The 26,652-nt window shown below is 42.0% G+C and overlaps 1 protein-coding gene across 2 annotated transcripts in view; it reads left to right on the top strand.

The window, feature by feature from the left end:
• TRIP12 (thyroid hormone receptor interactor 12) overlaps nt 1-26,652 on the top strand; it is a 3,849,287-nt gene that overhangs the window by 2,918,500 nt on the left and 904,135 nt on the right. For both annotated transcript variants that reach the window (XM_044071052.1, XM_044071053.1), the window contains one exon: nt 25,446-25,603. In XM_044071052.1, the coding sequence (XP_043926987.1) occupies nt 25,446-25,603 (158 nt within the window). The remainder of the gene's footprint in view (nt 1-25,445; nt 25,604-26,652) is intronic.

Raw genomic sequence — 26,652 nt, 5'->3', positions numbered from 1 at the left:
TATAAAAACAGGCAGCCGACACCATTACATCAGTCTTTCTTGCCGAGGAGCCTAAAGCAGAAGCAGTTCGTACAAGTGGCAGTCGGCCGCTACCTGAATTTTCTTTTACGAATTGAATCATCCTGAAGTCGTCTAAAGCTAAGTACTCCATTGGGGATCCATTTTTCTTGCACTAACCGATGTCAGAAAAAGTTAACAATTGTCTCGCCTGTGGAAAGCAAATAGCACACCGAGATTTCAATTCTTACTGCATCACTTTAGGCCCAGACCACAACGTACTTCGCTGTCAGTTTTGTGCTTTGTTCAAAGTCCAAACTATTCGTCGTCGGGCCCTTATTGTAGCTAAATACTTTCGCTCTCGATTTCCGTATTCCGAAATGGCTTCAGTAAGCCATCCGTCTACCGATCTTCCGAAAAAAATAAGGATAAAGACGGACAGACCGCACAGGTCCAAAACTGCCGACAACGCTTCCGTTAAGCTAGTCGCCGGTACTCAGTGAGGCGCATTCGCAGCCCCTGATGCCAGCTTCAATGGATTTGCAGGCCGCTACTGAGACCCATTCGGAGTCCAGTATGCCGCGAGACTCTTATTTGACTGCAGAACCTGTGGATGTCTGTACCTTGGGTGGGTCTGGAGCCGCTGTGCAGGCACTGGCTTCCGAGGAAGTTCTTCACATTACTGATATTCGACACAAACTTCTTTTACGTCTTCAGTTGTGACTAAAACTACCGAGTTTCTAAGGCCAAGAGTGCGAGTTACGCCTAAAAAAATGACGACCCAAACTCAAGCACCTGCTTCTTGCCACAATCTCAAATGCTTAAAATGGCAGACGTCCTGATCATGCTGATTAGGGGAAGCCAGTATTCCCCTGCTAAGTGAAAAAGAGACCTGTCCCCAGCAGCTTTAACTGACCAACAGTCCAACAACTCTGAGGTTTCTGAATATGAAGACATGCCTTTATCTGCTTATGAGGATTCAGATGCAGAGGAATCCATTCCTTCTGCTTCCCCTCCAGAGGATTTTTCTTTTGGTAAAACCCTACATACTTTGAGAGAGCATTTCCTCTGGGAATGCCAGGATTATCCTCAGTCCAAAAAGAGACTCTGGGAATTTTTAGATTTGCCACAGCATAGACCCCTGGCTATCCTTCCTGTTCTGGATGTTGTCTTTATGGAATCCAGTCCAACTCCTGATACTTTACCCCCTGCTCCAATGAAACCAGACAGGTACTACAGAGTCCCTGACTCTCACAAATTTCTTTTCAAAAATCCTACTGCTGACCCAGAGGTAATCTTCCAAGAGCCTAAAGGCATAAAAGCAACTACAGCTAAGAATCCCACCCCTTCGGACAGGGATTCCCGAGCTTTAGACAGACGGGGTAAAAAAAGTATACACTGCTGAAACTGTCGCTATCAGGGCATTGAGTTGCCAGTTCCACATGCTGAAATACCAGCAACATACTATGGAACACATTAAGCAAAAACTATCTACCTTTCCTGACTTTGCAGAAAATAAAGAATTACAGGAGCTTATGCATTCTGCAAAGCAAGTCAGCAGAATGTGGGTTTGACGCCCTGGAAGCATCTTGCAGGGCAGCAGTCACAGGTTCTGTACTTAGAAAGCATGCTTGGCTTAAGGAGCAAAACTTGCCAGACCATGTCAAATCAAAATTACTGGACGCACCTTTGAACAAGGACAGTCTGCTTTGTCTAAAAAAGATGGAAGAAAAGGCCAAGTCTATGCAGACAGTCAAAATATTTTTTTGCAAGTACAGCTTCCAAGATTCAGTAGGCATTGCCCCTTTCCACCCCCCTCAAGGCCATCTCAAGCTAGACCCAGGGGAAACAGACTCCTCAGATTACAGTCTCAGGGTATGCAGAGATCTAAGCAGTGGAGTTCCTCCACTTCTAAAACAGGGAGTGCTAAGCCCACCCCCTGACGCAAAGAATTCACAATGGCTTCTCAACTCCACTTCTCACCTCTGCCCAATTGCTCATGCCCCTAGGAGGAAAACTTGCCCACCATGCAAACAACTGGACCTCCATCATCAAAGACCGATGGGTCCTCAACATAGTATCCCAGGGATACAAATTTTATTTCCACACGCTGCCAACCCCAAAAGGGTTCCCAGACCTTCCTCCAAACCAGTGGGCAGAGGCACAAAACCAAGTTTAATCCCTGCTCTCCATAAGGGCAATTCAGCCTGTTCCTGCAGAACAGATAGGTCAAGGGTTTTACTCCAGACTTTTCCTGTTACCCAGAAAAGAGGGCACCTGGCACCCAATCTTAGATCTTTCCATTCTAAACACCTTCCTGGTGGTACCAAAATTCAAAATGCTCACCCTTCAGCAGCTTCTCCCTATGCTGTCCAAAGATGCCTGGTTAGCCACCATAGACCTAAAGGAAACCTATCTGCACATACTTATCAGGGACTCTTGCAGGAAATATCTACATTTCAGGGCAGGATCTGTGCATTATCAGTTCTCTGCACTTCCCTTTGGCTTATCCACTGCTCCCAGAGTCTTCACAAAATGCCTGGCTCCACCCATTGCCTATTTCAGACAGAGAAAGATTCAAATATACCCTTACTTGGACGATTGCCTGATTCAGGCAGACAGGAGTAGCTGTTGCAGCACCTGACATTTGTAAAGGACCTTCTAACCTCCTTGGGGTACACTATCAATGAAAAGAAATCAAAACTAGTCCCCAGTCAAAAAGTTGTATTCCTGGGAGCAAGCTTGGACACAGCATCCCAGATGGCATTCCTTACTCCAGAAAAGCAAGCCTATCTAACAGGCTACTTCGCTCAAATGGCCACCAGAATCCAGCTACCCGCAAGGAAAATCCTGCAGGCTCTAGGGTTCATGGCCCTTTGCATTCTACTAATTCCGTATGCCAGACTGCATATGAAGAAACTTCAGTGGTACTTAAAAAGTCTTTGGTGCCAGCATTCTCAGGACCTGGAAACTGTCATACCTATCATACCTTGTCTAAGGACAGAGTTTCTTTGGTGGGCAGCAGCATGCCACCACAACAAGGGACTTCCCTTTACACAACCCCACGTCGCCCAGACCCTAACCACAGATGCATCAGACTATGCCTGGGGGCACATCTAGATGACAGGTGCATTCAGGGCCACTGGAGCCCAAGTCAAATTCATCTGCACATCAACCAAAAAGAGATGCTAGCTGTTCAGCACACTCTTGACAGCTTTCAGATCCCTTCTCTCACCAGGACCCCTGCTAATAAAAAGTGACAACACCACAGTGATGTGGTACATAAACAAGCAGGGGGGAACCCACTCTTATCCACTTTGCAGGCTAGCCGTGACCCTGTGGAACACTGCTTTGGCCTTGCATATTCATCTGCAAGCTCAATTCCTGCAAGGCAAACTTCTCTGGCAGAAGACTTGAGCAGAAATCTCCTAGACCCACACGAGTGGCAATTAGACCTCAACACCTTCAGCCTTCTAATCCAGAAATGGGGGACCCGATGGTGGACCTATTTGCATCCCCCTACAATCACCAGCTCAGCAGTTTCTGCACCAGGACACCTCATAGCAGGGCCTGGCAAGTGGATGCCCTATCCTTCCAGTGGGTAAACCTCTCAATCTATGCATTTCCCCCTCTGCCTTTTCTTACAAGAGTATTACTCAAGGTAAGAAAGGAAAGACCAAGGACAGTCCTGATTGTCCCAGACTGCCCATGCCAGCACTGGTACCCACTACTACGCAGTCCGTCACTGGTGCCACCATGACACCTACCCCAGATCCCAACCCCCCTCACTCAGCAGGAGGGACAGATCTTGCATCTGCAACTGCAAACCCTCAACATTGCAGCCTGGCTTATTCCTTGAATTCTCCTCCAGTGGCCAGCCTAAGGTAGCAGGTGCTGGATGTCATTCTTGAAGCCAGAAGACCCATTACAAGGAAATCCTATGCCGATAAGTGGAAAAGGTATTGTTCCTGGATTCACTCTAAAGGAGCAGACACAGCACTGCCCTCCTTACCTCTCATCTTGGATTACCTAGCAAACCTATTCCACAGAGGCCTATCCTTCTCTTCCATTAAGATCCATGCCTCTGCCATCTCTGCTCATTACAACACTGAGCCACCTCTCTTCTCTCACCCTCTCATCAAATAGTTCCTGAGAAGGGGCTAACAACTTAAGGCCACTGAGGAGAGCCCCCACCCCTGCTTGTGACCTTAACTCTGTACTGGAAAAACTCACACCACCCCCCTTTGAGCCTGCAGCGTCAGCAGTTAAAATTCCTCTCTTGGAAAACAGCCTTGCTTCTGGGCATCACTTAAGCTAGAGGAGTGTCTGAGCTACAAGCACTTAAGGCTGTGGAACCCTTCATTATTTTTCATGCTAAGAGGGTCTGCCTCAGGACTAACCTTACCTTTATGCCTAAAGTGGTGTCCAGTGTGGCTCTCAACCAATCTATCCATTTGCCAACCTTTTTCCCTAATCCTCAAAATAAAGGGGAAAGGATCCTGCACTCTTTAGATGTGCACAGACAGCTCAGATTCTACCTTGATAGGACTACGCCTTTCAGGAAATCTGACCAGTTATGGGTCAGCTTTGCACCAGGGGCAGAGGGCAAGGCCAGATTAAAACAAACCATCTCCAAATGGATAGCACACTGTATCCATTTCTGTTACAAACACCATGGGAAACCACCCACTCTGGGGGTCAGAACGCATTCCACTAGGGCAACTTCAACTTCTACAGCATTCCTCAGGGGAGTCCCTACCATTCTGGAAGCTGCTACCTGGAGTTCTGTTCACACCTTCACCAAGCATTGCTACCTGCTTATCTTTTCCAAATCCAGGGCGGGTTTTGCAACAGCAGTCCTGCAGGGCATTACTAGCCAGCCCCAACACTTCTTGACTGCCTCCACCCATTCTTTAGCTTTGGGAATCGACCCAAGTGTGATGACTGCAGCAGTGAAACATGAAGAACATAGTACAGTTGTGTACGCTTACCATAAATGTAGATGTTCGAGTGTATTCACTGTTGCAGTCCTGGTTTCCCACCCTCCAGCCCCCTTGTCTCTCTCTCTCTCCTCTTCTCTATCTCTATTACTCACCCCTTACAGGGCTATTGATATTTACTTTTTACTGGGGGTGTTTTTTCCACCATAACCTAGCTCCCTATTCGGGGGGCTCCTGACATTTGGAGCAAGAAAAACTGATATAATGGCTTCTGCTGCCTGTTTTTAATACCCCTGACAACCTGACGTCAGTCCTGAAGCGACAGCAACCGATGCAGAAATACCAAGTCTCTGGTATTCGGGCTGACTGAGGGCTACTTGCAGGCAGATAACCCAAGTGTGATGACTGCAACAGTGAATACACTAGAATGTCTACATTTATGGTAAGTGTACACAACTGTACTTTTTTAAGTACGACAGGGAATAAAGCTTTGCCTTATTTTTCATCAAGGTGTAAAGATAGGGCTGGCCCTTCCTATAAGAAAAGTGAAAATAAATGCATTAGATATGTTGCCACATATAACAGAAGAACCAATGGTGTAAAACAGATTATAGAAAGAAACTGGAGCATTTTAATGACCATGCCTGATATTAAGAAGCTGGTGGGCAATAAACCCCTCTTTGCATATCGCAATTGTCCACGTTTAAAACAACGTTTATGTTATGAAGATTTAAAGAATCCATCTAAGAAACATGGAAGTGCCAAAAAAAGGCACTTTCCTTGTTTAACTGCACATGTTGCAAAGACATAGAGAGTAACAATATTTTTAAACACCCGATAGCAGGAAAAGAGACTAGATTTAATGGGTATGCTACTTGTAATACCATAAGCATAATCTGTCTGGCCTCATGTACGAAATGCCCTGCCTTTTATGTAGGCAAAAGTTACAGGAAGCTAAAAGATTGGATTATTGAACATAAATAAGAAATAAGGAAAAAAGTAGAAACAAATGCTCTTTACAAACATATTAGTGAAGCAAGAGATGAAAACACTTTTCTTTTCAGGGTTGTTGATGTAATAATGAAAAGGAAGAGAAGAGGTGATCTTAATAGTGCTGTAGAGGTTCGTGAATATGAATAGATTGCATGTTTAATTGCTGACTCTAAACCAGGCTTAAATTCAGCTATAGGTATTAAGCCTGTACTGAAAATGGAGCAAAATATTTTGTTACCTTTATTTTATGAATGCTTTTTACATGCATGCATTTTATAGGTATGATCTTTTATGAATGTTTTTGTATGTATGTTTTATATGCTGAAGTTTTTATATACATAGACGCTATATGGCTTTAAAGTTTTAGCTGCACAATTGATTGATTGAAAGTGTTTTTCTTTTGAGCTGTTGTATTTTTGAATTGTATAAAGTAACTGTTGATTTTAACTAATGTGTAAACACTGAAGAATGGACTTCTCCCGAAAGCTTTGTGGAGTAATAAACTTGTTTAACTTTCACCGACCTTGCGTGTCCATTACTGGACTTCTTTTACCACACCAGTCCACCCCACTGATGAGGTCCCTCAGAAGAGAATGTGCTAAATGAGACGCTTAGATTCCCCTCAGGAATCTCTCGTTGATGATACTGATTTCGATGAAGGGGAAGGGGTTCCACCAGGTCTCCACCTGTGGATGTCTCCTGTGGAGAAATCCTGAAACTTCTAAAACAGAAGAGTGGATGGTCTTCCTACACCCATTCTATGGTTGTAGCAGCAGCCACTAAGAAAGGGCTCACAGAGCAGAGCTCCCCTTTCCATCCCCCTAATAGAGAATCGAGGACCTTGGGCAGATTTGTAAATTGTGTTTCTGCTTCAGCGGCCTTTGCCCTGTGGTTCTTGAATTATCTGGCATACTTCACAAGGTTGCAAAGAGATTTGACTAAAGAGCTATTCAACTCTCTTTCCAGGTCCGTGTTTGTGGAGAACCAGAACAAGGTGTATTGATAACTGGCCACCCTTCAGTCCATATCCAACGTGCCCTTGAGGCTCATATCCCATCCTGCAGGGGGTACCTCTTGGGAGGTGGTTCAGGTGTAGCCATCAGGAGACATACCTGGATGTGCCTGTGTGATTTTACAGAATTGTTCAAGTCTTCATTAATGCTCCTTTTGGTGGATTTTCCTTGTTTGGCCCAAAGGTGACAAACACTTTCCAGAACCTTGTCTGCCATTGGGATAGTTTTTCTTCTCCTCAGAGACCTTTTTCCCCTGGGATCAATGAAGAGGCAGAAGGATGTGGTTTCATAAGTCCTAGAGTCCTTTCCAAGACTCTTGTAGGGATGGGTCCCCTAGACACAGCGGGGAAACTGTAATGGAAGACCTTTATGGCAGGGGTGGCGTGCAGAACCAGTTTCCAGGATTCCTTCTCAGGCACACACCCTACCAGTGCTCCTGAAAGGTTGCCTGGCTGCTGTTCTCTGGAGGCATTTGGGGGATGATTGTGTCTGCACCATGAAGCCTGGGCATCCATCACAAAAGATTTCTGGCTGCAGAGGATCATATTCAGAAGTCATTTTATACCATTTTCCCAAATTCCCCCTGCAGAAATTAAACTAATCTTCAATGTCCCACCCAGTCAGAGGAAGGCAGCAGCCTTGGAAATGGAAAAGCGGTCATAAAAAGAGTAATCTAGAATGTCCTCCCAGACCAGGTAGGATCCAGAACCTACTCAAGATTCTTTTTATTGCCAAAGAAGACAGGGGACTTGAGACCCATCCTCGATCTCAGCAAACTAAACCAATATGTAAAATATTCAATGTTCAAGATGGTCACGGTTCAGTCCATTTTGCCCCTGCTGGGAAAGAACAATTGGATGTGCTTGATAGATCTTCCAAGATGCATACTAAAACGTCAAAATGAACAGGTGCTCCAGAAGATATCTGAGCTTTCAGCTGGGAGACTTATTACCAGTTCAGAGCACTGGCCTTTGGCCTCACCACAGTCCCCAAGGTGTTCACAAATGCATGACAGTGGTAGCAGCTCACTTGAGACTGCTGAGATTCATAATGTTTCCATCTCTTAACAACTGGCTCCTAACTGCCCCATCCAGACATCTACTTCTACTGGCAAGGGACTACTTGCTCCAATTATGTCTCCATTTAGGCATTGCAGTCATCTACAGCAAGTCACAGCTCACACCTAAGCAGAGTCTGGGATTCATAGGTGCTCGTCTAGACACAGTCAATCAGATGGCATCGCTTCCTCCAACAAGCACTCGGATCCCAGGTTGTGGAATTGATCTTGGGTTCTTCTCCTCCAGCATGACTAGTCTTGCAAGCTTTGGGGTCCATGCTAGCAGCAATCACTCTGGTTCATTTAGCCAAATTTCATATGCAGATTCTGTAGTGGGCTATTCTTCAGTAGCCCTTGTTCATCCAGTCAGGATCACACACACTTGCAAAAAATATCTTCTTTTGTGGATTTGCTCAGATGAAGTTTCTCAAGGGTATCCATTTGTCCTCCTGCTCCCGACAGCTACAGTGACAAGAGATGCCTCCCAACTGGGGTGAAGGGGGCATTATTTGGGAAGCATAGTCCAATGTATATGGTCCCCAGAATGGTCCAATGTGCATATCAGTGTCCTGGAAATAAGAGCAGTCCTTCCAGCATTGTAGGTCTTTTGAGATGCTCAACCCTCTAGGATGATTGTGATTCAAATGGACAATATATCTGTAGTCTGGTACATCAACAGATGGGTGGGGATGACTGGATATTATTCGCTGTGTTGAGTAGCAGTAAGAGTTTGGCAATGGGCAATCTCTTTTGGCTGCTTTCTCATAGCAATGCACATACCAGGGAAAGCCAGTGTGCTTCTAGACAAAATAGCAGGTCCATTCTGATGCCTCACGAGTGGTGCCTCAATGTCAAAATGGCAGACAAAATTTTTCTAAAGTGGGGTGAGCCATGCTGAGACTGTTTTATTTCTTCCTTCAATAAAAAGTGCAGCAGGTCCCCCCCCCCCCCACTGAGAGGAGTCACCTAGAGATGCTGTTGTTTGTGATTGGCCCTCAGGTCTCCTTTATGCTTATCCCATTACCTCTAATCACCAAATTCATATAGAAGGCTTACTGGTTGAAGAGAAGGGTTATCCTCATCACACCATTTTGCCTGTGTCAAATTTGGCTTCATCTTCTGTGTTCGCCATGGATACTGAACTCTTGCCTTATCCGATGGGAATGACTCATCCGGACATAACAGACCTCAAGCTGACTGCATGGTTTCTCCAGTTCCACTATTGGCTAGACAGCCCAGGCTTTCCTCCCAAGTCCAATATATTTTGTTGTCTTTTCAAAAGACTTCTACTAGAATAATTTACAAAAGTGAGTGGAAGAGATTTTGAGTTTGGGCCCTTAAGTGAGATTTTGGACCCCCTTTTTCTGCCCCATATACCAGTTGTCTTTGAATTTTTAGCCTCAGTTTTTTATGAGGGGCTTAGTTTTGTCTACTGTTAAAGTGCAGTTGGATGCCATTTGAAACTTCCATTCAGGTGAAAATCATTCCTCCTTGGCTTCTTCTAGGTTGTGCAAAGCCTTTCTGAAAGGCACCTTCTTACTAAAGCCCCCCCATTCAAGGGCCATACCATGGGAGTCAACTATCTTGCTTCAAGGTCTGACCCAAGGCCCCTTTGAACCTTCAGGCAAGACGGACTTAAAATTTTTGTCCTGAAAAAATATTTTTCTAGTTGCTTTTAAGTCAACTAGATGAGTATCTGAAGTCCAAATATTCCTACCTGTTTTTTAAAGAAGAGTAGAGTTTCCTCATGTACCAGTCCATCCATTTTACCTAAGGTGGCTTCTGAGTCTAACATTAATCAAGTCATTAACCCTGTGTTTATATATATATATATATATATATATATATATATACATACACACAAACACACACAACACATCTTTTGGATGTGCTCAAGCAACTTTGATTTTTCTCTCCATCAGGCCAAAGATTTCAGGAAAACTGACCAATTGGTTGTATCCTTCCCCCTGAACAGATTGGCCATCGCAGTTTCCAAAGTAACCTTAGCCAGGTTGTTAATTGATGGCATATCTTTTGTCTATAGCCAGAGAGGGTAAGTCCTGTAGAGCACATTCCACAAGGTCTTTGGCTGCTTCTTCGGTGTTTAGGTCAAGAAAATCAATAGATGACATTCTTGCCACTGCCGTACTGTGCTTATACCTTTATTGCTCATTACAAGTTGGATTTCACTTCTAGGAGCACAACTTCCTTTAGTTCTGCAGTACTCCAAAATATCCTTCCATGAGGACCACCTAAGATTCATATAGCTGGGGTCTCTGTTCTGTCAGTTGAGGAAAGAGTTATGTACTCACCATAACAATACATCTGTGTTGTCCATTTTCATTCTTCCTCAACTTCACACTGTTATGGTTAAAGAACGTAAACTTCCGTCTGTTGGCAGTTCAAAGTGTAACTCTCTTATTAAAGAAAAACACATGTGCGGGAGACGGTACTCAGAAAGTCATGTCTCTCCGAACAAAGAAACTTAAGCAGTTATACATATTGCTTATAAAAGTAATACATTTTATCTATGAAACCACAACTAACATCCAATAGAAATATAACACAACAGTATGTTTCATCCATCAGACCACTATCCTGTAATCCAATAGGAAAATGCCAAGTTTAGTAGAATATACATTTCATACTTATCTACATTTTGTCCTAATAAGGAATAAGTTTCTTTTTTGCTACTTGGCAAACAAGAAGCAGTGCTTCAGGCTCAGGAAAACAAAACCTATCAAGGTTCTTCACAGTAATTTTAACCCCCTTCCATTTACTCCTAGAAAGACTTAAGGGATGCTGTTTTTTGAGAGTTATATCTGTGAATCTGGAAAAAGTGGCTGAACCAGATCCTAGGTCAGATTGTGACCTATCAATTGAGTAAGAATGAAAATGAACAACACAGATGCATCTTTAAGGTGAGTACGTAACTTTTGTATCATCCATATGGAATACATAATGAGATAGTTTCCCTCTGCACTGCAGTTGTGTTAGATATACATTTTGGAATGCATGATAAATAATATAGGAATAATGTTTTTGGTAGTTATTGATCAGACAAGAAAAGAGAGTGAGCCATAACTATTTAAAATAGAACAAGAAGTACTCCTAATAGGCTACCATTATTGTTAAGACAATCAGGGAAATAACAGAGCTTAAAAGCAAATAGATGGTTCGGAATGATCTACTTGACAATCCCTCCTTGGAGTTTGGCTAGATATGACTTTTTTTGAGGTCTCTTAACCTATTAAGAATGTTGAACTTTGAACATTGATAAAATGCTTAGCCCCACTCATTGCACATCTAAGATTACAGGCCTTTTACATTGATGTGTACATTTACCTGGGGATCTGAATATGTTTGAATGTAGAGTTGTCAAAAAGATCACACCATAGTGAAATGTCAGGAAACTTTAGCTTCTGGAATGACTTGACACTCTTCCATTTGTTGCAATGAAGGAAACAGTTCTTTTGAGCTGGGATAATAGGATCTGAAATTCCCAGATCTTTTCAGTGTTTAATGTTACTAGCAATGCAAAAAAGCAATTTGTAAAACATGGAAATCAAACCATAAACCAGCTGTAACTGAAATATTACATTTTATGAACGAGTTAAAAAAACTCTAAAGTGTGAGACCTTTAGAAAAGGGAAGGAGTAAATTTCATAGAAATAAGTGAAATTTCTAAGAATAGTATATGCAGAGTAATGTTCAGGAGGTGGCTTAAGGGTAAAGGGAAGGCAGGAATTGATCAGCTTTCATAATGTTGAAGTTAATAAAAATTGTTAAAGGAAATTTAGGTAATGCTGCATGATATTAACAATGGAAACTTAATGCAGTTTTTTTCTATTAATGTATATCTACTCTTGCCACATATGATTTAATAAAGATGTTAAAAATATGGAATAAATATCCTGCGGGGAAAATGCATTTTATCACACCAGATAATGTACATTTCTTAAGTCTGTGTGTACACTTTATTATCCTAATTTGCTTGACTGTACATCAAGTTAGTGTTAATGTTTAGGTTAAATCTGACATAAAAAATCCATCAAAATCTTGAAATCTGTAAAATTGTCTGTGTGATACCAGATAGAAAATACTGGCAGGATATATTGATTTTGATGTTCCCAAATTCATTTGCAGTATCAAAGTCATCTTTTACAAATAAGCTATCAAACTTCCACATACCAATTCACAGTGCATTTCCTTTTTTCTGAATGTAGGTACTTGTTAGATGTACTCATTTATAATTCTTTAAAGTAAAGTCTTGTCTAGATCTCTCAACTTCTGCCTCCTCTTAATACAAGGAGTATAACATCAACTTGTCTAATTTGCAAGCTTTGCTAATACTCAAGCACATTTGTAAACACATAATTAAAGAAATTTGGTTTTCTTGTCCTAATAACACTCTGTCAGATAAAATTACTACATCTGTCACTCATTCGGACCATGTGAGGCGATTGTAGGATATCTATTTTTATCTATTGTATTATTCTCCACCTAATAACTTCAAGATTCTGATTTTTGACTTTGACATCTTGGTCACAGCTACAAGATCAGTTACTATGTCATCACTAACTGTATAACCCCTTCATTGTCAAATGAGAACTATGTTAGTTACTTGAGTAGGTTAGATGTTTTGTCTGTTAATCTCAGTAGTCTAATTTTGGGTAACTGCAAATACTCTTGAGATTAGGAGTCTCAGACAAAACAGCAGTTGCCCAATGTTTCCTGAATGTAGTAAAACTGCTGGGATCAAACTGTCACAAGTTTCCTCTGGAGAGAGTAGTAGAGTTGACCTTGTTTTTGCAAAGGATGCCAGTTGCAAACCAACTTACCTCATACTCTCATTGATGTTATCTTTTCACACAAAATTGGCACCAGCGATCAGGGTCATACAGGTAGTTCTGAGAATCTTATGTGGGAGCAGTTATACTCTATAAGTAATTGAGATCCTCCTAGTTTAACAATAAAGCATGAAACTCTCAAGTCACCCTGTGCCATCACCGGGTCTATAGTACTTAACCGAAAACCCAAATGATCTAGACACTGTTCATCAAACCCTTTACTTCGAAACCTCAAACCATCGAACGGACTGTTAATCAAAATTTTCCTAGAACAAAACATTGGTTGGCCACCTTTGGGAATTTTTCCTTTTCCCCACTGTAGTGCTATCTGAGTTGGTATATTTAGTCGGGGGGCGGAATACCCACACACACACACACACACACACACACACACACACACACACACCTGGTGGGTTTTAAACTTTATTATTTTTTTGGTGATTGCTAGATTGGCTGAGCATTATTTTGTCTTGGGAAATATTTCAATTAAAAGCTTGTTCATTGGTTTGAGGTTTCGATATAAAGGGTTTGATGAATAGTGGTTTGATCGTTTGGATTTTCGATTAAGTGATATAGACCCTCCATCACCTCACCCACACACATGCATCCTTTCTACTTACACATACTGACTACTAGATCCAGTGCACCTCAGTGAAGAGGAAATACTCTAAAATGCAGTTTTAGAATGCATCTGTTTGTCACACTTGGCATTTTTCACTGTTCTGAAGATCACACTTAACATCCTTGAGCATATAAGAGGGAACCCCTAGCTAGCTTGTAAATTCAGATGTACTCGGCCATCCTTCTATCCCTTTCTGAAGTCCTAAAGAAATTCAGAGGTACATTTCCTTGTGCTGATTCAGTCTCTAAAACCACCACCTTTATGTATGTTTTTTTACAACGATCTCAACTAGTGTATTGAAAACTGTGTGCTGTTTTAAGTGCAAGTATGGTGACAAATTCAAGGGCAGATCCTTATGGTGGAGTTCTTGGATGAACAGACGTTATAATAGGAGAAAAATTACTCGTATAAAAAGTTTTTCACCGCAGTTGAAAGGAGGTTTATAAGCAGGTCTGCAGGGTTTTCAAACACAATTAGAAAAAGTAAAGCTGAGTATGAATTGAAAGTTATGTAACTCCTCAAAAGGTAACGTCAAGAACTTTTTAAACTGTGTAGATATTGTATCTAGTACTGCTCTGAGCTGGAATTGAGCAGCACTTCTCATATCAAAGTCATTGCTAATGATCTGGCTTAACAAATTTATCTCAAATGTTACCCCGCACCCCCACCCATACACACACACTTCTTTCATGTCCCCTTCCTTGCATGTATTGCTGTGTTTCTCTCATTATCACAATAAACCAGATGTTGGAAACTGTTACTAAAACTCAAGTTGATGGTTCCGTGAGCCTCAAAAAGTTTCCAAGTTGCCTTGTTATTAACAGTATGTTACTGGTGAGCACCCTCCTAAGCTAATCAGTCTCTGTGCAGGGTGTTTCTCTGAGTTATGGAAAGCAACAGTTGCTATACTTCTGCACAAAGGTGGAATTGCCACTGACCCTGGAAATCATCCCCTTAGCAACAATAGCATTGTATGTGAACTAATAGCACATGTCGTGGTCATTTTCTTTAACAGAGAAATTGGTAGCTTGCAAATTGTTGACTCTTCTCAAGTCAGTTTTGCAATGGAGAGATCTTGCCTGCTTAACTTTGACTTTTTTGTGGGTGTGACTAATGCCATTGATAGAGGTCATTCAGTCAGAGCGGCTTACCTCATCCTTACTAGGGTATTTAGTACAGTTCCCCATGAGGACCTTATTGATGAACTTACCAGCTTAAATAATGAATCCTTACATTGCGTGACAGATTAGAAAATTGACCCTCTAATCAAACATAGAGTGAGAGCTGATGGTACATTATGATTGCGTGGACTAGTCACTAGTGAAGTGACTCAAACTTTATACTGGGTCTGCTTCTGACTGGAATATATTTCTTTAATGTGAAATTGTGTACAAGTTTTATGGTTAGCCAAGTTTGTATATGACTGCAAAATGTCTACTAGTTAGATTCAGCATTTGATATCTGAATCATGGCCTTAGCCTTAATAAAAACAAATATTTAGTGTAGGAAACTAGTTGCCACATTGTTTATCACACAAATGGAGCCCCGTTCAAGGTTGATATCATTAAAGACCTGGCTACATTCATTGACAGCTAGTGATCAATGGACAATTCACTATCCATTGCATTAATTTTTTTTTTTAAACATTTCTAAGTTAATTATCAAAGGTATAGCCACAAAATGTAGAAATATCACAGTCCTTTGTATTCTTCCATTATTAAGCCACTTACTGAATATAATGCACCATTTAATATGTATATGTCCAAACCCATATCCCAAGTTGAAAAGTCCTCAGTGTTTTATAACAAACCGTATCAAAAGGCTAGGCTCCCTTAGTTACCTGTACAGAATAAAATCTCTCTCTCTCTTTCCCATCTGTACAGACTTCTGTATGGAAATCAGTCCTTTCAGGATTATGGAAGGCCCAGTGTTTTACTAGATCTTTTCTACCTCAGAAACACTGCTAATATTAAGAATACTAGAGCTAAAGTTCTCCACTTGTATTGTAACAGTATTAATGGGATTTATTGGGAATACAGGTTCATTATCTAAATGATTACCCACTTACTTTGCATTTTAAACATAGCAACTCTTTGGCTTCTTTCAGGTTAAATTTTGACAATTTAATGAGTTCACAGAAATAATTTACTTTGGAGGTTAGAAATATGATTTTTGTCTATCGGGGGGGGGGGGGGTGAATCTACCTGCTTTACTCCCTAAGGTAAGTGGCTGAGCTCTGTGTAGTTATTCAAACCACCTGCCTAGTACTAGCCTATGAACCTGTGAACAATAGTGAACTTACTGCTGACAAGTTGTAAATACCTTTGTCTTACAGCCTGGAAATTAGAGCCGTGATTCCTTAATGGAAATTCTTTTCCTCCAGTGGGCATGCAGAGCCTACAAGAGATCAGTAAGCCTGCCACTAGAAGGTTTTAAGTAGCCATGCAATCTAGATTTTCAGCCTGGTGTAAACTCAGTGGCCTTCATCCTACAAGACAACAAACACTTAAGTTTTTTTTTTTTTTTTTTTTAAGTAAAAAAATGTTTTGTCTGCTCTGGACCTGCCTCTGATTATTCAAGCAAAATTGCAGATTAGGTTGGACAAGAAACACTACTATATTTCCCTACAAAGTAAACATAACAACAACCAACAGAAATTCTGGGCTGCAGTGAACAACATCCTCCAGCCTGGTAAAGCCACCACACTACCCCCAGATGTCATAAATGTTCATCGTGTTACCCTGCTGCAGTCATCACACTTGGGTTATCCTGCCGTCAGGCGGTTCCGCAGTCGGCCTGAGTTCCAAAGTCTTGGTCCGGCATCGGTTGCTGTTGCTTCTTCCCTGACATCAGTGTGCCAGGGGTATATAAGGGGCATCCAACGCCATTTTCTTCAGTCTTTCTTGCCGCGCGGTGCCCGAAGCAGAAGCAATTCGCAAGTGCCGGTCGGCCGCCCTCTGAGATTTTCTAATCGAATTTCAGTCCGAAGTCTTCAAAGCTAAGTACCCCGTTGGGGAACCTTTTCTTGCCTCAGTCCGATGTCAGAAAAAGTTAACAGTTGCATTTCTTGTGGGAAACAAATACCTCATAAGGATTTTCATTCTTATTGTATACCTTGCCTAGGCCCAGACCACGACGTCACTGGTTGTCGGTTTTGTGCTAGGTTCAATAAGCGAACTATAAAGCGACGCTTTGATTTCGCTCAACACTACTTCGGTAGGAAATTTAATTATACTATGCCGTCGGAGCAACCGACTACCGGCTTGCTTAAAAAACGCAAAGATAAAGATAGGCAGCCTAGATCCAAGCCAGAGTCTGAGGCCTCTGCTGGGCCGGTCGCCGGTTCTCCAGTTTTCAGTGAGGTGCCTACGCAGCCCCTGACGACCGCTGAATTGGAACCCCAGACCGCTTCGGAATCTCAAGCAGAGAGTACTAGGCCGACACAACCATTTTCTTTAGGCCCTACCGACAACATTGCAGAAGGAGAAGCCGGTGCTGTGGAAACACTTTCGGTTTCAGAAAGTGTCTTTAGACCGACTACCATCACCATAAAATCTTATGCTAAGCTTAAGACTCCTTTAAAACCTAAAAAGACTGTACATCAGTCTCCAGTTCAAGGCCCCATGCCTAAGAAACAGATGCTTAAGATGGCTGAAGATTTGATTTTCTCTGATCAGGGGTTCCTAACCCCCCCCCCCCCCCAGACAAAAGGCCAAGAAAAGAGGAGGATTATGCCTCCTCTCATCAAGTTTCTATTTCTTCAGACTCCTCTGAGGAACAGGATTACTCCTTCTCCCCCTTATGAAGATTCTGATGCTGAAGATTCCTTTCCCTCAGCATCTCCCCCTAAAGACTATTCCTTTGGGGAAATCTTACATACCATGAGGGAACATTTCCACTGGGAAGGTCAGGACTACTCCGACTCAAAGAAAAGGCTCCGAGAGTTTCTTTTACTTCCCCAGCACAGACCACTTGCTATCCCTCCAGTTTTAGACATTGTGGATGATGTTTACTTAGAATCTAGTCTAAATCCGGATTCTCTGCCACCTGCTCCAGCCAAACCAGACAGATATTATAGAGTGCCTGACTCACACAAATTCCTTTACAAAAGCCCTGTTGCTGACCGAGAAACAATTTCCCAGGGTCCCAAAGGGGCTAAGGCTTCTATGGCTAAAAATCCTGTGCCCTCTGAAAGGGACTCCAGAGCACTAGATAGGTGGGGGAAGAAGGTTTACACCTCAGCTACTCTAGCTATGAGAGCACTAAATTGTCAATTTCACATGCTGAAATATCAGCAATTCTTAATGTCTCAATTAAAACAAAAGATGAGCACACACTCTCAACAGTCTGAATTCAAGGAAATGCAGAATCTGTTGCATGCAGCTGAACAGGTGGGCAAACATACTTTACAATGTGGATTTGATTCCTTGGAAGCTTCCTGTAGAGCAGCTGTTACTGGGTCTGTCATACATAGGCATGCTTGGTTAAAGGAACATACTCTGCCTGATCATGTAAAAGCAAAATTACTAGATGCACCTTTACAGCAGGATGTCTTATTTGGTGTCAAAGCAGAAGAGGTTTTAAAGAAAATGGAAGATAAGGCAAAGTCTATGCAGACGGTCAAAGATTTCTTACAGGTACAACCCCCTCATTTCAGCAGAAATTGGCCAACAAAAAATTGGTCCGTTCCAGCTTCTGACAGACCACCGAGGGGTAAATACAGACACCCTAGGGACAGAGGTCAAGCACAAATCCCTTACAAATCTCGCCAATGGGGCACTGCAACACAGAAGGGAGGAGAAGACAGGCCCCAAACTACTAGAAGACAAACACAATGACTTAACCCTCAAACTGCCAAGCAAAACTCTCTTGGCAGCTCCCTTGGGAGGAAAATTAGCACTTTTTGCAGTCAACTGGCGCATCATCACAAAAGACAAATGGGTCCTAGACATTATCTCACAAGGATACAGATTCCATTTCCACACCTTGCCAAGGATAAAAGGAATGCCAAACCTGCCACAAAATCAATGGGCAGAGGCACAAAAACAAATTGCAGCTCTCATGGACATGAGAGTCATTCAACTGGTACCTACACAGGAGCAAGGCCAAGGATTTTATTCAAGGCTCTTTCTAGTTCCCAGAAAGGACAATGCATGGAGACCCATTCTGGACCTTTCAATTCTAAACACCTACTTGCAAGTACCCAAATTCAAGATGCTAACACTACAGCAGCTTCTTCCCATGTTGGGCAAGAAGGCTTGGCTAGTAACGTTGGACCTCAAGGAGGCATACCTGCATGTCCCTATCAGACAAATTGCAGAAGATACCTCCGTTTCATTGCAGGTTCAACCCATTACCAATTCTCTGCACTGCCCTTTGGCTTATCTACTGCGCCCAGGGTCTTCACAAAATGCCTGGCATCAGTAATTGCATCCTGCAGACAAAGAGGAATTCAAATATACCCATACCTGGACAACTGCCTCATCCAAGCAGAAAGCAAGGACATTCTCTTACAACATCTGGCGTTTGTCAAACACCTTCTAAGTTGCCTAGGGTACACAGTAAACGAAAAGACATCAAAACTAGTGCCCTCACAGAACATGACATTCCTGGGTGCCAGCTTGAATACAACGGCCCAGATGGCTTATCTCACACCAGACAAGCAACTACAACTAACTCGATACTTCAAAATAGTGGCAACAAAGACCCAACTCCCTGCAAGAAAAATTCTGCAGGCCTTGGGATTCATGGCATCTTGCATACTACTAATACCATTTGCAAAACTGCATATGAGGAAATTACAATGGTACCTGAAAAGCGTATGGACTCAACACAGCCACAGCTTGGAAACAATGATACCTCTCATTCCCTGCCTTCAACACGAGTTTCTATGGTGGACACAGGCATGTCACCTGAGCAAGGGTCAGCCTTTCACCTTACCCCCAGCCAGGCAAACTATGACAACAGATGCATCAGACTATGCCTGGGGGGGCACACATGGCAGGACAGTGCGTTCAAGGCAAATGGACTTCAGATCAAAGATATCTGCACATCAATCAAAAAGAAATGCTAGTTGTACAAAATGCTCTGACAGCCTTCAAGGACCTCTTACATCCAGGACAACTTATAATAAGGACAGACAATACCACAGTAATGTGGTACATAAGCAAGGGAGTACACACTCCTACCCTCTATGCAGGCAAGCAATGACCTTGTGGAACACAGCACTGACTTACCAAGTTCAATTACAAGCACAATTCCTGCCAGGAAGAAATAACACATTGGCAGACGACCTAAGCAGGAACATCATGAATCCCCACGAGTGGAAACTGGATCCACAAGTATTTGCAATGATAACTCAAAAATGGGGGCGCCCAGACATAGACCTGTTTGCCAACCCCAAAAACAATCCGCTACCAAAATTTTGCACAAGGACATTCCACCATCAAGCTTAGAAAGTGGACTCACTCTCATTCAGTTGGAAAATGTTGACAGTATATGCCTTCCCTCCACTGCCCCTTCTAACAAAGGTGCTGCTGAAAGTCAGAATGGAGAGACCACAAATAATACTCAATGCCCCAGACTGGCCACGCCAGCACTGGTACCCACTACTAAGAAATATGGCCCACGGCCCACCATGGATTTTACCACAAATTCCTCATCTGCTCACACAGCAAGACAGTCAGATTCTACACAGCCAGCTCAAGACCTTAAATCTGGCTGCATGGCAAATCACCTAAACAACCAGCCAGCTCCTCTATCACAAGCCGTTATGGATGTCATTCTGGAGGCCAGGAGGCCCAGCACCAGGAAAGCCTACTCAGGCAAATGGAAAAGATTTTGCGCCTGGAACCAAGCTAAAGGCCAAAATCCCCTTGATCCAGACATACCTCAGATTCTACAATATCTAACTGAGATGTTGCACAAAGGACTTTCCTTTTCATCTATTAAAATCCACCCCTCAGCTGTTTCAGCTCACTACAACACGGATCATCCCTTATTTTCACATCCGCTTCTAAGGCAGTACCTCAGAGGGGCCAAAAACATAAGGCCTCCCAGGAGAGCACCAATGCCAACTTGGGACTTCAGCTTTGTTCTGGAAAAGCTTACGCTACCACCTTTTGAGCCAGCTTTCTCAGCTGATTTAAAGTTTATATCATGGAAAACTGCCCTGCTGCTAGCAATGACTTCAGCCAGAAGAGTCTCAGCGCTACAGGCACTAATGGCAGTGGAGCCTTTCCTCATTTTCCATCAAGACAGAGTCTCTCTACGAACTTAACCCCTCCTTTATGCCAAAGGTGGTATCCAGTGTGGCTCTAAATCAAACCATCCATTTACCCACTTTTTTCCCAAATTCACAGAACAAAGGAGAAAGACTCCTGCACTCACTGGACATTCACAGGCAACTACGTTACTACTTGGATAAAACTAAGGCTTTCAGAAAATCTGACCAGCTTTTTGTATCCTATGCAACAGCATCACAAGGAAAGGCTATCTCAAAACAGACCATTTCAAAATGGCTAGGACATTGCATACGTTTTTGCTACACCCATCATGGAAAACAAGCTCCTGCTAGCATAAGGCCCCACTCCACCAGGGCAGCAGCTACATCTACAGCTTTCCTCAAGGGGGAGTGCCAACCAAGGATATTCTGGAAGCTGCAACTTGGAATTCAGTACACACCTTCACCAAACACTATCACTTACCACTATACTCTTAAGACTAGAGCTGGCTTCGCCACTGCAGGTTTGCAGGGCCTACTACCCTCTTCTAACCCTGTTTGATTCCACCTCCCATCCTTAGCTTTGGGATTCAACTCAAGTGTGTTGACTGCAGCAGGGTAACATGATGAACATAGTACAGTTTTGTCCCTACCATAAATGTAGATGTTCGAGTGTTCACCCTGCTGCAGTCCAGGTTACCCTCCCTCCATCCCTTCTGATCTAACTGAAACCTTTCTATGCCTTTATATCTGATACAACCTTTGGGGTGTATTTGCTTATAGCTGGAGGTATGTTTTGTTTATTATTGGTACTATGTAGTGACCTCCTATGGGGGGGCACCTGACATCTGGGGCAAGAAAAACTGAAGAAAATGGCGTTGGATGCCTCTTATATACCCCTGGCGCACTGACGTCAGGGAAGAAGCGACAACATCCGATGCCGGACCAAGACTTTGGAACTCAGGCCGACTGCGGGACTGCCTGACGACAGGATAACCCAAGTGTGATGACTGCAGCAGGGTGAAAACTCGAACATCTACATTTATGGTAGGTACAAAACTGTACTGCACTGATACACACATAGCCTCTAGTTTTAATAACTACTTTACCTCTTCAGTACTGAACCTGATAAGTCCAATATCACCCATGACCCAACATCAACCCTTAAACTACCAGACTAACTCCACCCCCTTCACTTTTAACCCAGTTCCAACTACAACCATTCAAAATCTCTTAGCTAAACTCAAACCTACCACCCTAGTTGCCGGCAGTCTCCCAGCTCAATATCTCCAAATTGCATCCAAGGCCATCACCTCCCCGTCTCCCTACTCATTAACAGATCTATCTCCTTGCATTCCATTCCTTCATTATGGAAAATCTCATATATCATCCCTCTACACAAGGGAGGTCCATCTACTGACCTCTCCAACTACTGTCCCATTGCTATCCTATCACCCCTCTCAAAAATTCTAGAAAATGTATTCACCACCAAATCCGTACCCATCTGTTAACTAACAACCTTCTAACTAAAACCCAACATGGATTCAGACCTTCCCATAGCACCAACACTGCTCTAATTAACTTCTCCAATACCATAAACTCGCATAGGAACCAAGGGAAGCTGGTCCCTGCCACCTTCTTAGACCTATCCAAGGCATTTGATACAGTTTCCCATAGCAAACTCCTCACCTGCCTAGCAGAACTCAACATTGATGACTCCACCCTAAAATGGTTTAACAGTTAACTAAACAACCGGTCACAATCTGTCAAATGGGGCAACTCCCTATCCTCCCCACTCCCTGTCACATGCAGTGTCCCACAAGGTTCAATCCTTGGTCCCCTTCTCTTCAACATATTTACAAATAATCTCCACCTAGCTACCACTAAAGTCAACATCGTCCAGTATGCTGATGATACTACTCTAATCTGCTCAGCACCAAACATCCAATTACTGCAAAGTAAAGCCCAGGAATCCTTCACTGAGGTAGAGAACTTGCTAAACAACTACCAACTAATACTAAACCCCAAAAAAACACAGCTAATACTATTCCACCCAATCAGTCACTCCTCCGCCACCTTTACCATCATGTCAATCAATGGCACCCTCATCACCCCAGTAACTGAAGCCAAACTCTTAGGCATCACTATTGATCAACAACTTAAATTCAACAAGCACGTATCCCAAACTATCTCTAAAGTCCATAAAAAACTTGGTTGCCTATATCATTGCATACTATTCCTAACCCCTGAAACTAGAACAACAGTAGCCAGAGCTCGTCTCTTATCAACACTACTATACGCCTCTCCAGTCCTCACCAACATTAACAAAACTAACCTGAACAAGCTCTCCACATGCTACAATAAAATAGCTAGTTTCGCTGCCAATAATAGATCACATTCCCACCACTGCCAATCCCTAATTAAACTGCACTGGTTAGAATTTCCAAACCTCCTACGCTACCACCAACTGATCATAGCCCATAAAATTCTTTTTCATCCGGGGAAGAGCCCTGCCCTAGCTAACATACTAAACTTTCACAACCCCAAAAGGGAACTACGTTCATGTAACAAAAACCTGATTGAAATCAACCATATAATAGCTCTGGGGAGGCCCTATTCTCTTATTATGTTGCTAAAGTATGGAATACCCTCCCACCTGAACTCGGGCTACAAAGTCACACAAGCACCTTCAAGGGCCTTCTTAATTCACACCTCACTGCTAACCCTCTCTGCAACTGCAAAGACCCCCTTGAAGACCCACTACTCCATATAAGTGACCCGCTGTATGCCTCCATTGCATACACTATATTCTCACCTGATGTTCTCACCTGATATGTATTTTTTTTTTGTAAATATTGCAAATAAGGGTTCTACTCCCGAGTATCTTATTGTTTCATTATCTTATTGTTTTACAAAATTGTTCTTGTACTTTGTTTCTCTTACCTTGTATACCAGTTTTTTATTGTTATCTAAACCATGTATGTACTCTGTTAACTTCCTTGGAGCTTTTCTCCCCAGGACTCCACTGAAAACGGACACTTTGTGTCTAGTTGGATTTATCCTGGTAAGATAATGTTAAATAAATAAAATAAATAATAAATTTGACCTTCAGTAAAGCAATTTCGTTAAGACTACCCATGAAACCATTGCTTTTCTCTGGTATCTAAATTTACTTCTAGAAAATTTGGCTATGGCTCCCTTTAAACTGGCGGCCTTTATCCCTCTAAAGTTTCTTTCATGGAATACATTTTGGTCATCATCACTTAAGCAGGAGAATTTCTGAGTTATAGGCTGTTAAATATAATATGCCTTACATGGTCTTCCACAAAAACAGGCTGGCTCTTTGAGCCTGTCCCCTCATTTATACTCCTATGTGGTTTCACTGCTCTCTGTCAACCAGGCCATCCTGTTTGTATCTTTCTTTCCAGACCCTCAAAACTGTGAGGAAAATGTTGTTCACTTTTTGAATATATACAGGTACCTCAAGTCCTTTCTCAACAGGAGTAACGATTTAGACAGTCTGACCAACATTTTGCATCATTAATGCCCCATAAGCAAGGAAGACTGTTTGTAAACAAACTTTGTTCAAACGTCTGGATGGCTGTACTTTCTGTTACTGTGACCACCACAGGAAAGTTGTAGAAGGGCATACTAGAGTACACTGTAGAGATGCAGTTGCTACTCCTCCTGTTGCCTTTTTCCTTCTTCAGAGCATTTGATAGACATGTATCCATTCACACCTTTTCAAGGCACTGCAAGCTGGATGTCTTCTGCAGGAACTGGCAGAATTTACCATTGTAATCCTACAGGATATTTCAACTTCCCCACTCTGGTTTTGTTCAGCTCAGGTACTGCAGTAGTACTCTGTCATGTGGTCAGTTATACTATTGCAGCGATCCTTACAGTAAATGTACAGTTGTGTAACATGCTCAGTGTTACTCCAAATGTTTGAGTAGGAACATTGGTCCATTGTGTCCAGTCCCCAGTCTCATTTCTTTTATATTGCCGCTCAGAGGAGAGTTAACCTCACCTTTAAGTTGTTTCAAGAGCATTCGTTATAACCTTTGGTGTGGATTTGTGCAGCACATGTTGGTGACCTTCCTAATATCCAAAAAAGAAGAAAAAAGTAGAGTAATGAATACTGAATGTTGCACGTACACATCTCTCCCCTTTACACTTTGTGTAGTTCTAACCCACTGCCCTGTATGGGCACATATAAAATCTCTGGATTGTTTGCAGATGGTCACCTGTGGGAGTACTACCTTTTGCAATGATCTGATGATCTGTACTGCCCCTACCAGTTTAACTAACTCAGTGGTTGTTCAACCGTGAAGAATGTTTTGACATGGCAAGTATTGACACTGATCTTTATTTTGATGGTCATCAACAAGACAAAATCTGGAAGTAAGGATTTCATTTTGTGAATTAAGAAAAATGGTTGAGCTGTGCATCATTTTAAGACATGAATCCAAGTACATTGTTACTTTAAATCTGAACTAGGCTTCTTCAAAGATTTCACATGTTTCTTTTATTGTGTTTCTGTATTTTTGTGCTTGTGCTTTTTTAGAATGTTTGATTTCCTGCATTAAATGTGATAGCTGGACAGTGTTTAAAATAAGACATCCCGGAGTGTTTCTGCCACTGAGCAGAAGTAGATTTGTTATTATTTGCAAATGGTATTTCTTTTAGAAGTGTTAACACATTTTGTTTCTCTCTCCTCCTCCCCTTCCTGACTGTCTGCTCCTTTGCAGGGGATCCCAAGCTCTTAAGTTTTTTAACACTCACCAATTAAAATGTCAGCTGCAAAGACATCCAGACTGCACTAATGTTAAACAGTGGAAAGGTGGCCCTGTGAAGATTGACCCATTAGCTTTGGTACAAGCCATTGAAAGATACCTTGTTGTAAGAGGTAAGCATTCTGCTTTTATTGCTCGGTGTGTGGTTAAATTGCTCTACAAATAATCAGATATGTCCAGATTGCGTAAAATGATGAACTCTCTCTGTGCATTAAGTAGTAATGTAGTGATTTGCACTTCATGTTCTAAGAATCGTAAGCTAATGGGTTTGACTGTAAAACCTGTAATCAACTCACATTACAGTAACCCCATTTTGATATTTTTCTACTTCTGCATTTTGTCTGTGTGAACGCGCTTGTATATACATACATACATATATGTAAATTGTGTGTATGTGTATCTATATATATATATATATATATATATATATATATATATACATATATATGTATATATATATATGTGTGTGTGTGTGTGTTTGTACATACATGTATATATATATATATATATATATATATACACATATATATATATATATATATATATATATATACACACACACACATACATACTCATGTATGTATAATATATATACACACAACCACACTCACAAATAAATGCTGAGTTATTAAGATGCACAGGCATTAAAACACATGCAAAGGATGTTAGCATTTAGAAAATCAGCATATCAAAAAAAGCACAACATTGGAAAAAAAAACAACTATGGCAAAATAAAAAGCCGGTTCATATTGTGAACGATTAAACAAAATCCTACCACAAATTCAGACATACTTTGTATGCATAATGACAGTGTTACCGAAAGGGCTTTTTCTGAGGTAAGGTGTAGGGTTGGGTTCAGAATCATGAGCAGGGCTAGGGTTATCACACATCAGTAAGGAATGGGGTGGGTATAACCTCCTGAACCACCTTACTGAGGTGTGGTAATCCTAACCCTAACTTAGAAAAACACTTTCCATAACACTCGTATTACACCGCACACAACATTAAATCTATCCCATTAATTGCATACATGCTCCCATCCCTGAGGGCTGAAGCATTAAAACCACACTTCCCTTCCCCATACATGGTTGATCTTGCTTCTCTCAACATCTGCAACATTTGATTCATTTAGAAAAACTGATCAGTTTGATCTAACATTGAA

Source organism: Protopterus annectens, chromosome 5.part0, assembly GCF_019279795.1.
Source record: "Protopterus annectens isolate FY-2018-M chromosome 5.part0, PAN1.0, whole genome shotgun sequence".
In the NCBI taxonomy this organism is placed as follows: Eukaryota; Metazoa; Chordata; order Ceratodontiformes; family Protopteridae; genus Protopterus; species Protopterus annectens.
This window is presented reverse-complemented; position numbering and strand designations above follow the sequence as displayed.